Raw genomic sequence first — 13,040 nt, forward strand, 5'->3', positions numbered from 1 at the left:
GGTTAACGGTTAAAAATTTTGAAGATTCGATTAATTCAGTTAATATTATTTCGGGTCGATTAACCGATTTAACACCCCTAATTGCAACGCACGTGCTAGTGTCATCTAAATTAATGAGTATGGTTGAGACGGAGCCTATGTTTTCAGGCGGGCTGGCTGATAAGAAACTGGGCTTCGAATTGGTTAATGTCAAGGCCCAGAAAGAAAATAATCCAAAAGTAAACTGCTTCGACAGTTTTGACGGACATATGGAGTTGGGAAGTCCCAAACATCTGGGTAGGAAATGGAATGACGTGGCTAGTTTGTTTAGCAGAAACCATGAATGCCTCTTCTTTCAATTATCTCATCTCACTCAGCACCTTCTGGTCGCTGCTTTGAAACTCCTCTCTACGATCATGGAATTGGGTCTTCCTTTGTTCCCAGGAATCAAATTTCCAACCTCCAGAAATACTGTTTTGGCCCGAAGTTCTCCTAATAACCTTTCTCAGTTTTCTTCAAATGCATCGTCCTCCACCTCCATCTCTGTCAAGCCTCCTACTAAAACTGTCCCAGGTATTTTCTTGCATTATATACCCTTTTCTTATGCACCAAACTGAATTCACATTTCTGTTATGGAAGTAAAAGTGAACAACTTGTATTGCAGGGAAGCCAGAGGCTGACGTTGTTGTGATTGGGAGTGGTATTGGCGGACTGTGTTGCGCGGGACTTCTTGCTAGATACAACCAGGATGTGCTTGTGTTGGAAAGTCATGATCTGCCTGGAGGTGCTGCCCATTCTTTTGAGATTAAAGGCTATAAATTTGACTCTGGTCCATCTTTGTTCTCTGGTTTTCAGTCTAGAGGTCCTCAGGCCAATCCTCTTGCACAGGTCTTTGCTACATCATCTTTTCACCTTCACCATTTTACACTTTTGATTTCTCTGGTTGGATTGGAATCACCATTCCTTTATCTTTGAGTTGCAGGTCCTAGATGCATTGGGTGAGTCAATTCCATGTGCAAAATATGACTCTTGGATGGTTTACATTCCTGAAGCTGAATTCTTATCACGCATAGGCCCAACTGAATTTCTGAAGGTGGACTGCCATTGTTAGATTTGTTCAATTTTATGCCTTTTCATACTTTAATTAATTTGTAATTTTTATATTACTCTGCATTCATACTGTTACACCCATTTCTTTTAAGAGTAGAAGGCATCAAATAAACTGTTTATACAGATATTGCTCTATCATGCAAAGACTTAAATACGGTTGTCAAACAAGAGCTAGATAAACTTGTATGCAACCAGTGAAAAAACATGCCAGGATGTTACTATCCAGCATGAGCTAGAAGATGACCACATTTAAATACTCATGCTTATTATCCTGACTATTTTTAATTTCCAGGACCTTGAAAAGCATGCTAGTCGGAACGCCGTGCAAGAATGGAAAAAACTTCTCGTGAGTACCGTTATTTTTACTTATCATTATTTTACCCTCTAAAGAACTGCCTCAAACATATAATTGATACCAAACTGTGTTGGATATTTGGATTAAGAGACCTGTACTTTCATTTTCTTTTTAAAACTTGCAAGTATTTCTCAAATTCAGAATGAAATTTGGCTGCAGGAAGCAATACTTCCATTATCAGCCGCTGCAATGGCACTGCCTCCTTTATCAATCAGAGGAGATTTGGGAGTTATTTCAACTGCTGCGGCTAGATATGCCCCTTCTTTGTTGAAATCATTTGTAGGAATGGGACCGCAGGGAGCTTTTGGTGCTCCTAAGCTTTTACGACCCTTCTCGGAAATCATGGATTCTTTGGAGCTGAGAGACCCTTTTATTAGGAATTGGGTGGACCTTTTAGCTTTCTTGCTTGCTGGGGTGAAATCCAATGGTATACTCTCAGCAGAGATGGTAACTATAAGGATATCCAAGTGTTTCTTTTCATGCTTATAAGGTGAAATGCTATGAATATACATACACTACTTTGAAACTTAACATTGTCAAGTTTTACTTCCAATTTTTCAGGTTTATATGTTTGCAGAATGGTACAAACCTGGTTGTACTCTAGAGTATCCACTTAATGGAAGTGGAGCCATTATTGACGCTCTTGTTCGAGGAATACAAAAGTTTGGAGGACGGATATCTCTAGGAAGTCATGTGGAAAAGATCATCGTTGAGAACGGTAAGGCTACTGGAGTTAAGCTGAAAGGTGGTCAGGTAAATATATAGTCTGAACATAGACAATTGACTTAAGCAAATGTTGTCTGCTTGAAATGCTATTGACTGAAAATGTATATGCTGCAGTTTATACGTGCTAAAATGGCTATTGTGAGCAATGCATCCATGTGGGATACTTTAAACCTGCTACCGAAGGATCAACTTCCAAAGTCGTACATAGACAGGGTTAAAACAACACCAAAATGTGAATCATTCATGCATCTCCATCTAGGCTTTGACGCTGAGGTACCAAAATATTAGTAACTGGTAACTCAGTTTTCTAATTACTCAAATGTTGTGCATCCATATATGTTATTGACGTCTTTTTAAGCACCATAATGAGCAGGATGTACGTGAGGATTTGGGGATTCATCATATTGTTGTTAATGAATGGGAAAGAGGAGTTGATGCTGATCAGAATGTTGTTTTAATATCTGTACCTAGTGTACTTAGTCCGAATCTTGCACCACCAGGGAAGCATGTTTTGCACGCTTATACACCAGGAACTGAACCATTTGAATTGTGGGAGGGACTCGATCGTAGAAGTGCAGAATACAAAAAGCTTAAAGCTGAACGATCAGAGGTAAATTATATTTGCTTTCTAATGTTTTTGACAAAGCCATAGCTTGAAAACTCAAAGCTCAAAAGTTAATGCTTCATAAACCAGGTAATGTGGAAAGCTGTTGAACGAGCACTTGGCTCTGATTTCAACCGTGACAAGTGTGAGGTGAAACTGGTTGGAACTCCGTTGACACATCAAAGGTTTTTACGAAGGAACAGAGGAACTTATGGACCAGCTATTCAAGCTGGTCAAGGCACTTTTCCAGGACATTCGACCCCCATTCCGCAGCTTTATTGTTGCGGAGATTCTACTTTTCCTGGCATTGGAGTCCCTGCAGTTGCTGCTAGTGGTGCCATTGTTGCCAATTCTCTGGTCTCAGTTTCTCAGCACTCCCAACTTCTTGATGCCATTGGAATTTGAATGCAATGGGTGACTTCATCTTATTTTCGTATAAATTCTTTTACCATTTTGAATATTGATTATAACCCTACTCATTAATGTAAATTAGAGTTACTTTGGTGGGATAATTCCAAATTCTATATAATTGGAATCAATATAGAAAGAAACCCAAATATTTTTTCTTGTAATTTATAACCAAAATCAAAACCCATATCACATTTGAATCTCTTAATTATTAGTTTACCTATCCAAATGCAAAGTATAAACTATACTTTAACTCAGTTAATTCATGTAAACATGCATGCAATCTATCGAGATTTAGAATCTCAATTTCTGCAAACACAAACCCATTTTTTATTCTCATACTACAACCTCTTTGTGTGTGTTTTTATATAACATACAAGCTTTGACTTTGGTTAAATTACTTTGAGCATGCGAAAAGTGAGTGGATCTTCATAGATATGGTGGAGGCTGAAATGCAATGCGTGTTTGCCATTTTCCTGGCACTGTACATCATGATGTAACTTGACTTGGATGGAAATATGGACAATGTAGCTTACAATAGGTAACATATTATATTGAGTCAAAGCAATTAAAGCTTAAGAATTGTATTTATTCATCATTAGTTATGCTTTAAAAACATTCAAGCATCATCCTTACATAATATACTTCCATTAATCATATTCACTACTCTAATTTGAAAATTTTATAATTTTGTTGCATCTCAAATATATTATAAAAAGCTAATGGTTAAAAGCTTTACGTTAGTATTTGAGGTTAAAAGGTTCAAGTCTTGATAATGAGATCCCCTCTCTCAATTTTGTAATATACCAAATAATAATAATAATAATAAAAGCATTATGAGAAATTATATTATCTTTAAGGTTCTAGCGGAGTATAGCAAAAGTACTATTTAAGAATGTCGAAACTATTTTTTTTGAAAAAAGGGTTGACTTTGGTTTTGAAAACAAAAACGAACATGGGAATCGCCACCAATCCTTTTTGTTTAGGTGTGATCGGATACCTTGTAATTTGATTGTTTTAATAAAATGTTTTGGTTTTACTAAAACAACAATTTTGGTCTACGAAATTTGAGAAAACGGGTTCGGGAGTCGGTTACGTACAAGGAAGGATTAACACCCTCGTAACTCCCAAGATTGGTACCTAATTGATTAATTAATGTCTTAATGTCGAAATTTAGAAACTCGAAAAAATTTTTAAAAAATACGATCTTTCTTTTTTATTAATGTTAATTTTACAAAAATGTTTGGATAGATTGAAGTGAATGCTAAAGACCTTCTTGTCCCGAAGTAATAAAATGTCACATCCAGTACGTCAGGACACGACATTTTAAACCCTCGAGAATAGGCTTGTCCTTTTATTTTCAAAACTCATGTATTTTAATTTTAAAAGGATATTCGGTCATTTGGGTCAAATGAGAAAAATCAAAACCTAGTACGTTAGGGCACTATCTTTCGAATTTCCAAACACGAAATATTGTCTTATTTTGAAAATTTTATTTTTGTGTATTTGAGTAAGAATTAACATAATATAAAAATGGCATATGAATCGAATGTTACACTAATAAGTGGCAATAATCTAAATATACCGATAAGCAATCCATAATGCATATCACTTTAATTCCAATATTAACAATCAAAGGAAAATAAAATAAATAATAAAATAAATAATAACAATAATGATGAAAAGAACACTAATGATAAAACATGCACATGAAATGACGATACCGGTTTTGAAATGTAATAAAGACAAAGAAATAAAAATAAATATAAGGAAAATAGTTTATAAAAATATTGAAAATAATGAATCAAATCAAAAGATAAATGAAATTAAAGACACAATTTGTAATAAAACACATGTAAACAAATAAATAATAATAATAATAATAATAATAATAATAATAATAATAATAATAATAATAATATGTGTGAGTAAAGGGATAAATAAATAAATACAATAAATAAATATTAAGGAAAATAGTTAAGGAATATAAAAATAGGATGACCAAATTAAGATACGAATGAAATTGGGAGTACAATTTATAATAAAATACATGAATAATGACGACAACGAATAATAATAATGAGAACAATATATGTAGTAAAGAAATACAAATAATCTAAGTTTTAAAATATATATATATATATATAAAGGACGACAAATATAAATAATAATAATAATAATAATAATAATAATAATAATAATAATAATAATAATAATAATAATAATACTCTAAACATAAAACAATGTATGTATAGAGAAATAAATAAATAAACAATAATGAAAGTAATAAAAGCATATTATGAAGATAACAATACGTGAAGAAATAAAAATAAAATAAAATAAATGTTGAATATTAGATTAATTAATTTTAGTAACATAATAATATTAATAGGGAAGGGCTAAATTGAAATTAAAATGGGATTTAAGGGCTTAATTTAGAAAAGAATAAAATAGGGGATCACATTGAAAGGCGCGGATAACGCGGAGGGACCAGATAGGGGAATATCCCCACCCTCCAAAACGCTGCACTTCACGCGAGATTAAATTGAAAACTAAAATAAATTAATAGGCACAAAAAAAAAGAGAACTTAATCGCAAATTGATTAAAAAGCGGAAGGGCTGAAAGTGCAATCAGCCCTTCCGCTACAAAACACGTGGATCTTGGCTAGGAGAGTCGGGTCGACCAGCTTCACACCCCAAAACAACCCCGTTTTGCGTCTGGAGGCTTAGGGCCAAAATGGTACCGTTTTGGTACCGTTATTTAAGTTAAAATTTTTAGATTTTTTTTTATTTTCAACATTATTGAAAAAAAAACGACACAAAAAAAAAACCTTCAACTCTCTTTCACCTTTCAATATCTGGCCAGATGGTTCGTTAGCCAGACCACCATGGCAGCAGTCAATCGCCGGCGATGGCGACGGCAACGGCGTCGCAGTCCACGGTGGCTGAAGAACGTGAAAAGAGGCTTTCTTTTCATTTTTTCACTCTAGATATAGATCTAAGGGCCAAAAGTCGAAAAGAAAAAGAAAAAAGAGGAAAAGAAATAAAAGAATCCGACCAAACGCCTCGCTCACCCCTCCTTTCAAAGCCCGAACGAAACCTTCAAGGGTCTCCGTGGCTTTAGCAGACGGAGGACACCTCCGACGGTCGTGAGATATGAGGAAACAAGTAAGTTTTTAAGACCTTTTTTTTTGTTTTTATGCCTTTATACCTTATTTAAAAACAAAAAATTGATTAAAAAATCACCTTCTTTGTTTTTTGAACTCTATTTCTTTTCTTATTTTTATTTATTTATTCTCCGTGAAAAAAAATACATTCATGGGTTTATGACTTTTATAGCCAAATAAACACAATATTTTCTTTTCGTTTGCGTGTTCTTCTTTTTTGTTACTGTTCTTGCACATGGTTTCTGTCTCTTTCTTTTCCTTCTTTGCAGATGTTGCAGAGCAGATGTTGCAGAGCAGGTGGCTAACGTGGGGAGCGGCGCTTGGTAGGCTAGGGTTTTTGTTTCTGTTTTAGTTTTTGGGCTAGTTGGGCTAGGGTTTGTTTAGGCTATATTGGGTCATTGGGTTTTAGGCCAACTGTTTTGTAATTTGGACTTAGACATTAGGCTTATTTATTATTTTTAGTTTATTCTTTGACTAGGCCCAGGCAAAATTTAAGTTTCACAGCTGCCCCTTTTTGCTCGTTGTCGTGTAATGAGAACAAATAAAAGACTTTTAAGAAAGACCAATTTTGCCCGGTCTCGTCGAGTCTTGACTTCTTTAGTGCCCCTCTTCTTTAGGTAGCCTCATTCCAGTCCACTGCATCTTGTTGCTTCGATCCACTCTACTATGACTCTAGAGAGGTGAGATTTGTGGTTTCAATTTACTCCACTGTAACTTCAGGGAGATAAGGTTTATGGCCTCTATCTGCTCCACTGCAACTTCAGGGAGATAAGATTCGCCATGATATATTTGATTCGACCTATTGCAACTTCAGAGGTATAGGACTTGTAACTCGTAGCTTTAATCTGTTCCACTGCAACTTCAAGAAAATGAGATTTGCTATCTTTAGTCTGCTCCATTGCAACTTCAGAGAGATAAGGTTTGTCTTCAATCTACTCCACTGCAACTTTAGGGAGATAAGATTTGTAATTTGTAGCTTTAATCTATTCCACTGCAACTTCAGGGAAATGAGATTTGCTATCTTCAGTCTGCTCCACTGCAACTTCAGGGAGATAAGACTTATAACTTTAACCTGCTCCACTGCAACTTCAGGGAGATAAGGTTTGTTTTCAATCTGCTTCACTACAACTTTAGGGAGATAAGATTCGCCATGATATATTTAATCCGACCTGCTGCAACTTCAGAGGTATAGGACTTGTAACTCGTAGCTTTAATCTGTTCCACTGCAATTTCAGGGAAATAAGATTTGCTATCTTTAGTCTGCTCCATTGCAACTTCAGGGAGATAAGACTTATAACTTCAACTTACTCCACTGCAACTCCAGGGAGATAAGTTTTGTCTTCAATCTGCTCCACTGCAACTTCAGAGAGATAAGATTTGTAATTTGTAGTTTTAATCTATTCCACTGCAACTTCAGGGAAATGAGATTTGCTATCTTCAGTCTGCTCCACTACAACTTCAGGGAGATAAGACTTATAACTTTAACCTGCTCCACTACAACTTCAGGAAGATAAGGTTTGTCTTCACCCTGCTCCACTGCAACTTTAGGGAGATAAGATTTGTAATTTTTAGCTTTAATATATTCTATTGCAACTTCAGAGAAATGAGATTTGCTATCTTCAGTCCGCTCCACTACAACTTCAGGGAGAGAAGACTTATAACTTTAACCTGCTCCACTGCAACTTCAGGGAGATAAGGTTTGTCTTCAATCTGCTCCACTACAACTTCAGGGAGATAAGATTTGTAATTTTTAGCTTTAATCTATTCCACTGCAACTTCAGGGAAATGAGATTTGCTATCTTTAGTCTGCTCCACTACAACTTCAGGTAGATAAGACTTATGACTTTAACCTGTTCCATTGCAACTTTAGGGAGATAAGGTTTGTCTTCAATCTGCTCCACTACAACGTCAGGAAGATAAGATTTGCAATTTGTTAAATTTCAATCCATCCCAATGCATTTTCAGGGGTATAGGAATTTTTGGTTTCTCTAGTCTGTTATGCCATTCTTTGGGGAACATGACCTGTTGAATCTATTTCATGGGCCTAGTTATGCCAAATGATTAGAATGTCATGATCAGGATGAATCAAATGCTCCTAACTTAGATGTGTATGAATGATGTTTGCATTAATGCAAAAAATACCATTTTTAACATGATCTTTTAATGTTTATGTTGACATTGCTCATTGTTAATCGAGGTTTTATCACTGACATATTACGCTGCCATCTTGTTCGGCTGGTATTGTTGATAGAAAACCCAAAGAAACAATTAGTTTAGACTCTTCTTTCTCAAATATTTCCAACCCTTAGGTTTGGTTAGTTCTAAATAATAGTCTTGCTTCAGGTTCTTGTATTATTTAGAAGCTTCTAAAGTGATATGTGAAACTTATTTTATAAAAGTATTATTAGTCTACTAATCATTATTTCAATGCAAAATGCTTGAAAAAGATCTTAACAATGGACCAAAAGGAAATTAATTAGGAGCATAGCTCAAAGAAAGTAAGTTAATCGAGGATAGCCAATGCAATTAAAAAGGAAATTTATTGGGACGTATCTTGAAAAGAATAAGTTAATCAAAGATACCAAATTCAAAATGGGTAAGATGGGAAACTAGGTGCCTCGGATATCGCAGCTTGAGCTTCTCTGTACTGACTTCTTGGGGACCATTTTGAGCTCAATTTGTGTTTAGGGGATGCGGAGTACTTTGTCGATGCCTCAAGATGTAGCATGCTTTTTCATTGTTAATTCAAGCACAACAAGACTATTGTATGCCCTACTTTGATCCAAATTTGAGCTGCCCTTTTCGGGTTTTCAACTAAATTCCCTTTGGTCTCAAAGCGCCCTTTGCTAGTTTTCGCCTCAGCCTCTCCTTTTTTTTTTTTTTTGTGAAGTATTTTTTGATTGAATCCAAATTCACAAGATTAGGCAGGTTCTTGCCACCACCTTGGTTAGTATCGACGCTCTTCTAGAGGAGGCCTTCTTTACCACATAAGGTCCTTCCCAATTTGGCGTACACTTTCTTTTGAAGTTCTTTTTGTATAGGAAAGATCTTTTTCAATACTAGGTTTCCCTTTTGAGGTGAACCTTTTTGTTATTTGTTTTTGGTACATTTGCTCATGGTGGATAGCTTTCAACCTCATTTCTTCGATCAAATTCAATTGATCATATCAGAATTAGATCCATTCAGTTTCATCTAATTTCGGCCCTAACAAGACTCGGAGAAAGGGAATCTCAACTTCAATAGGCAAAACCGCTTCCATTCCATAAACTAATGAAAAATGTATTGCCCCGACGAAGGTCTTGGTCGATGTTCGATAAGTATAAAGGGTAAATAACTTCTTTATGCCAATTTTTACAAGCCTCGGTCATTTTTCGTATGATCCTTGTTTAGTTGTTTTTATTCTTCTTTCTCTTTTTATTTTTATTTTTATTTTTTATTCTTTTTTTTACTTTTGTTTTTCTTTTTGGCTGTCTTCGTTGCACTGTGATATGGCGTCTGATCTTTGAACAGACTGCAAGTTTTTGACATTGATCCTTTCTGTCATTCCTTGTCGGCACTTAATCCTCTTTTTTTTTTTGAAATTTGACGACTATCGATTTAGTAACATTTGCATATGAAGCGACTTTCACCCTTTTCGTGAAGTAATCGATGACCTCAAAGATGAATCGAGATGGACCCCATAATATCCATGCCCCACATATAGAAAATCTGTGAAGAAATGGAGGAGACATATAATTCTTGTCTTCCTCTGTTTGGCATTTATGGCATAACTGATACAATCCCCTTCCATGGTGGACCAGCAGTACCTGAACCTCATATTAGCCTGGCTAACGTAAAACCATTAACATGTGTCTTTCTGACACCCGTATAGACCTTTTTTAGCATCCACGGGCCTTAGTATCCTAGGCATATCTTGATACGATCATGCGAAAATATCTTTGAATTCTTGACATCTCGCTTTGTCTCTGTGGTGGTATAGGCTTCGATCTTTACCTTTTTCTCTTCTCTTAGGTTCGCAATGTCTATTGCCCCTTTGTAAGGTTGGATCTATTTCTCATCTTGTTCTACCATCCTTAACAAATCAGGAGATAGGCTACAATCTCTAACATCTTCAAGGTCCTGAGATCCCTCTAGACACATATCTTGTTCAAAAGGAGACTAGGAGTTAGTGACAGCGTCGCTCACGTCATTGATATCTGGGGACCTGTTGTAGGTACGAAGGCAGATTCCAAAGAATAAATGATTCTAAGGATGACTATTTATATGGTATGATCATGAATAAAAAATAAAAGAATATTTGAGATAAAGTCCAAAGAACGAAATAATCTAAGAATAATTATCTAAATGAAATGGAAAGAATAAAGAATATTTGCTTAAAATGATAGCAAAGATGTGTTTTATTAACATGAAGATTTTGGACATAAGCCTATTTCATAAAATGCCTCTTATTGCTCCTAGGCTTAGAGCAATAAGGGTGTTTTGAATATTACTCTAGATTAGCTCTAAAAATAAAGGGATCTCTTCTATAGTCCCATTGTTAAAAACACTCCTGAGTATACAAGGGTTTGGAAACTTTTATTCCCCGGTTCCTTATTCTGATATGTCATTCAGATTCCCCGATATTCCTTCCAAGCTTTTGACTTGTTTAAGGCATCACAACTTTTTTACCCCCATTTTCAAATATCACATTTACTGCATTATCAGAGCGATTAGGTTTTGAAGAATCGTCAAATTTCACCAATTCCCATTTCAATGAACCTTTCGACCAACTTTTTAAATGTAATGCAGTTTTCGATTGAGTGTCCCGTTATTCCCGCGTGGTACTCGCATTGAGCATTCTCATTATACCATTTTGGGAATTGCACGGGTTTCGAGTAGAGCTGAGACACCACATGCACATCAAAAAGATTTTGATACAACTCCTTATATGACATCAAGATAGGTATAAACTGGAGTCTTTCTATGTTTAGCCTTGAGTTGGATTCTTGCCTGGAGGGGCCTTAATAGCTAGTATTTATGGCCCTTGGCTGGCCTACAGTGACTGATTTGGAATACCCTTTGCTCATATTATTCACTTCATTTTCATTTCTCTTTGGGGTTGACCGCCGTGTCTATCTTCCCACTCTTTATCGCGTTTTCAATTATCTCACCTGATATTATTATATCTGAGAAGCTCATTGTGGCACTTCCTAACATATGGGTAATGAACGAGGCTTTCAGAGTATTGATGAAAAGCATCGTGGTCTCCCTTTCCATAAGAGGCAGCTAGACTTGTGTTGCCACCTCTCTCCATCTTTGGGCATATTGCCTGAAGCTCTCATTTTGCTTCTTTTCCATATTCTGCAGGGTAATTCTGTCGGGTGCCATGTCTGTTATATGGCTATACTGCTTCATAAAAGCTTGTGCTAAGTCCTTCCATGAATTGATTTTAGCACGACTCAATTGATTGTACCATTTAGCCGCTGACTCGATCAAACTGTCTTGGAAGCAGTGGATTGATAGTTGATCGTTATCAACGTATCCTGTCATTCTTCGGCAGAACATCGTGATGTGAGCTTCAGGACAACTAGTCCCATTATAATTTTCAAATTCTAGAGTCTTGAATTTCGATAGGAGTACTAAATCTGGAACCAAACTCAGATCTTTGGCGCCAACCCTGCAATGGTAATCAGCATTCTCCATTGCTCTAAGTTTTTCCTCCAACCATCTGTACCGATCTTCGAGTTGTTTTAGCAGTTCAACCCTTACTTTTTCTATTTCTGCCATTTCGTCTAAATTAGGAACTACATGATTGGTTGGATTGTTCCTCGGATTGGAACCTGAGCCCGTCGGGTAGTTCATGGATGCCGAAGTACTGGCCTAATGTTGTTGAGGCTTGACAATAACAGATGCCCCTTTTATATGCACGTCTGGCTGAGCCTGGGCGCTTATTGGGGTAAATCCTAGGGGATAGATGGGGTCTTCATTACCATCCTCACCGTTGACTACTGGGTCTTTCCCTTTTTCGAGCCTTCTAGCTAGTAATCATGTCAATTGGCTCATCATACTTCTTTGGGATTCAAGCATTTGATCCTTCATATCTTGTTGAATTTTGGCTAGTTGTTCTTGCATCTGTGCCTGCAGCTGGTCTTGCATATCTCTTTGTAATTGCTCTAATCTTTCCATTCTTTGATCCATTGCTTTCATCTTACGACGGGTACCGTAGTGATACTTGGTTGGTAGGTTTTCGTTGGTTTCCAGGTTAACTGAAATAGTTTTTTAACTAATTAGGGCCCTCTTGTGACATGAAATGCAATGCAAATGCATGAAATGAATGCAAAAAGAGACGTTGATTCTAATTCAATTATGTTAGAACAACTTTTCTAGATAACAAATCTCTTTACATAAAGCGGAAACATATACGGCTTTACCCTCATGCTCCATGCGAAGACATCGATCCCTTTCTTCATATCAAGGTGTTAGGATCGAATCTCGCGAAACTTCCCAATGGATGCTTCTACTAGCTCTTTTTTGCTTGATCCGGGCTGCGGCCCATTGCTCATTTATCCCCGCGATGCTCGTTAGCTTCTTTGGGACATGACGGCTCTCGAATAATCTTTGTTGGCTTGAATCCTTGGGCAATGAAGTAAAGTCATGTATTCCTCTACTAACTATCGCCCTTCTCTCATTGTTTACTCGGACCATGTTCGAA

The 13,040-nt window shown here is 36.3% G+C and overlaps 1 protein-coding gene across 1 annotated transcript; it reads left to right on the plus strand.

Moving 5' to 3' along the window:
• The first annotated feature begins 213 nt into the window (after positions 1–213).
• Positions 214–3,390, plus strand: LOC108472908 (prolycopene isomerase 1, chloroplastic). Its single transcript, XM_017774474.2, has 9 exons — positions 214–552; positions 644–867; positions 962–1,072; positions 1,382–1,435; positions 1,604–1,891; positions 2,006–2,197; positions 2,285–2,443; positions 2,544–2,780; positions 2,865–3,390. Exons 1-9 carry the CDS (start codon positions 249–251, stop codon positions 3,177–3,179), a joined length of 1,884 nt encoding a protein of 627 aa, XP_017629963.2. The 5' UTR covers positions 214–248; the 3' UTR covers positions 3,180–3,390.
• The last annotated feature ends 9,650 nt before the right edge of the window (positions 3,391–13,040 follow it).

The sequence above is a fragment of the Gossypium arboreum genome, chromosome 2 (assembly GCF_025698485.1).
Source record: "Gossypium arboreum isolate Shixiya-1 chromosome 2, ASM2569848v2, whole genome shotgun sequence".
NCBI lineage: Eukaryota > Viridiplantae > Streptophyta > Magnoliopsida > Malvales > Malvaceae > Gossypium > Gossypium arboreum.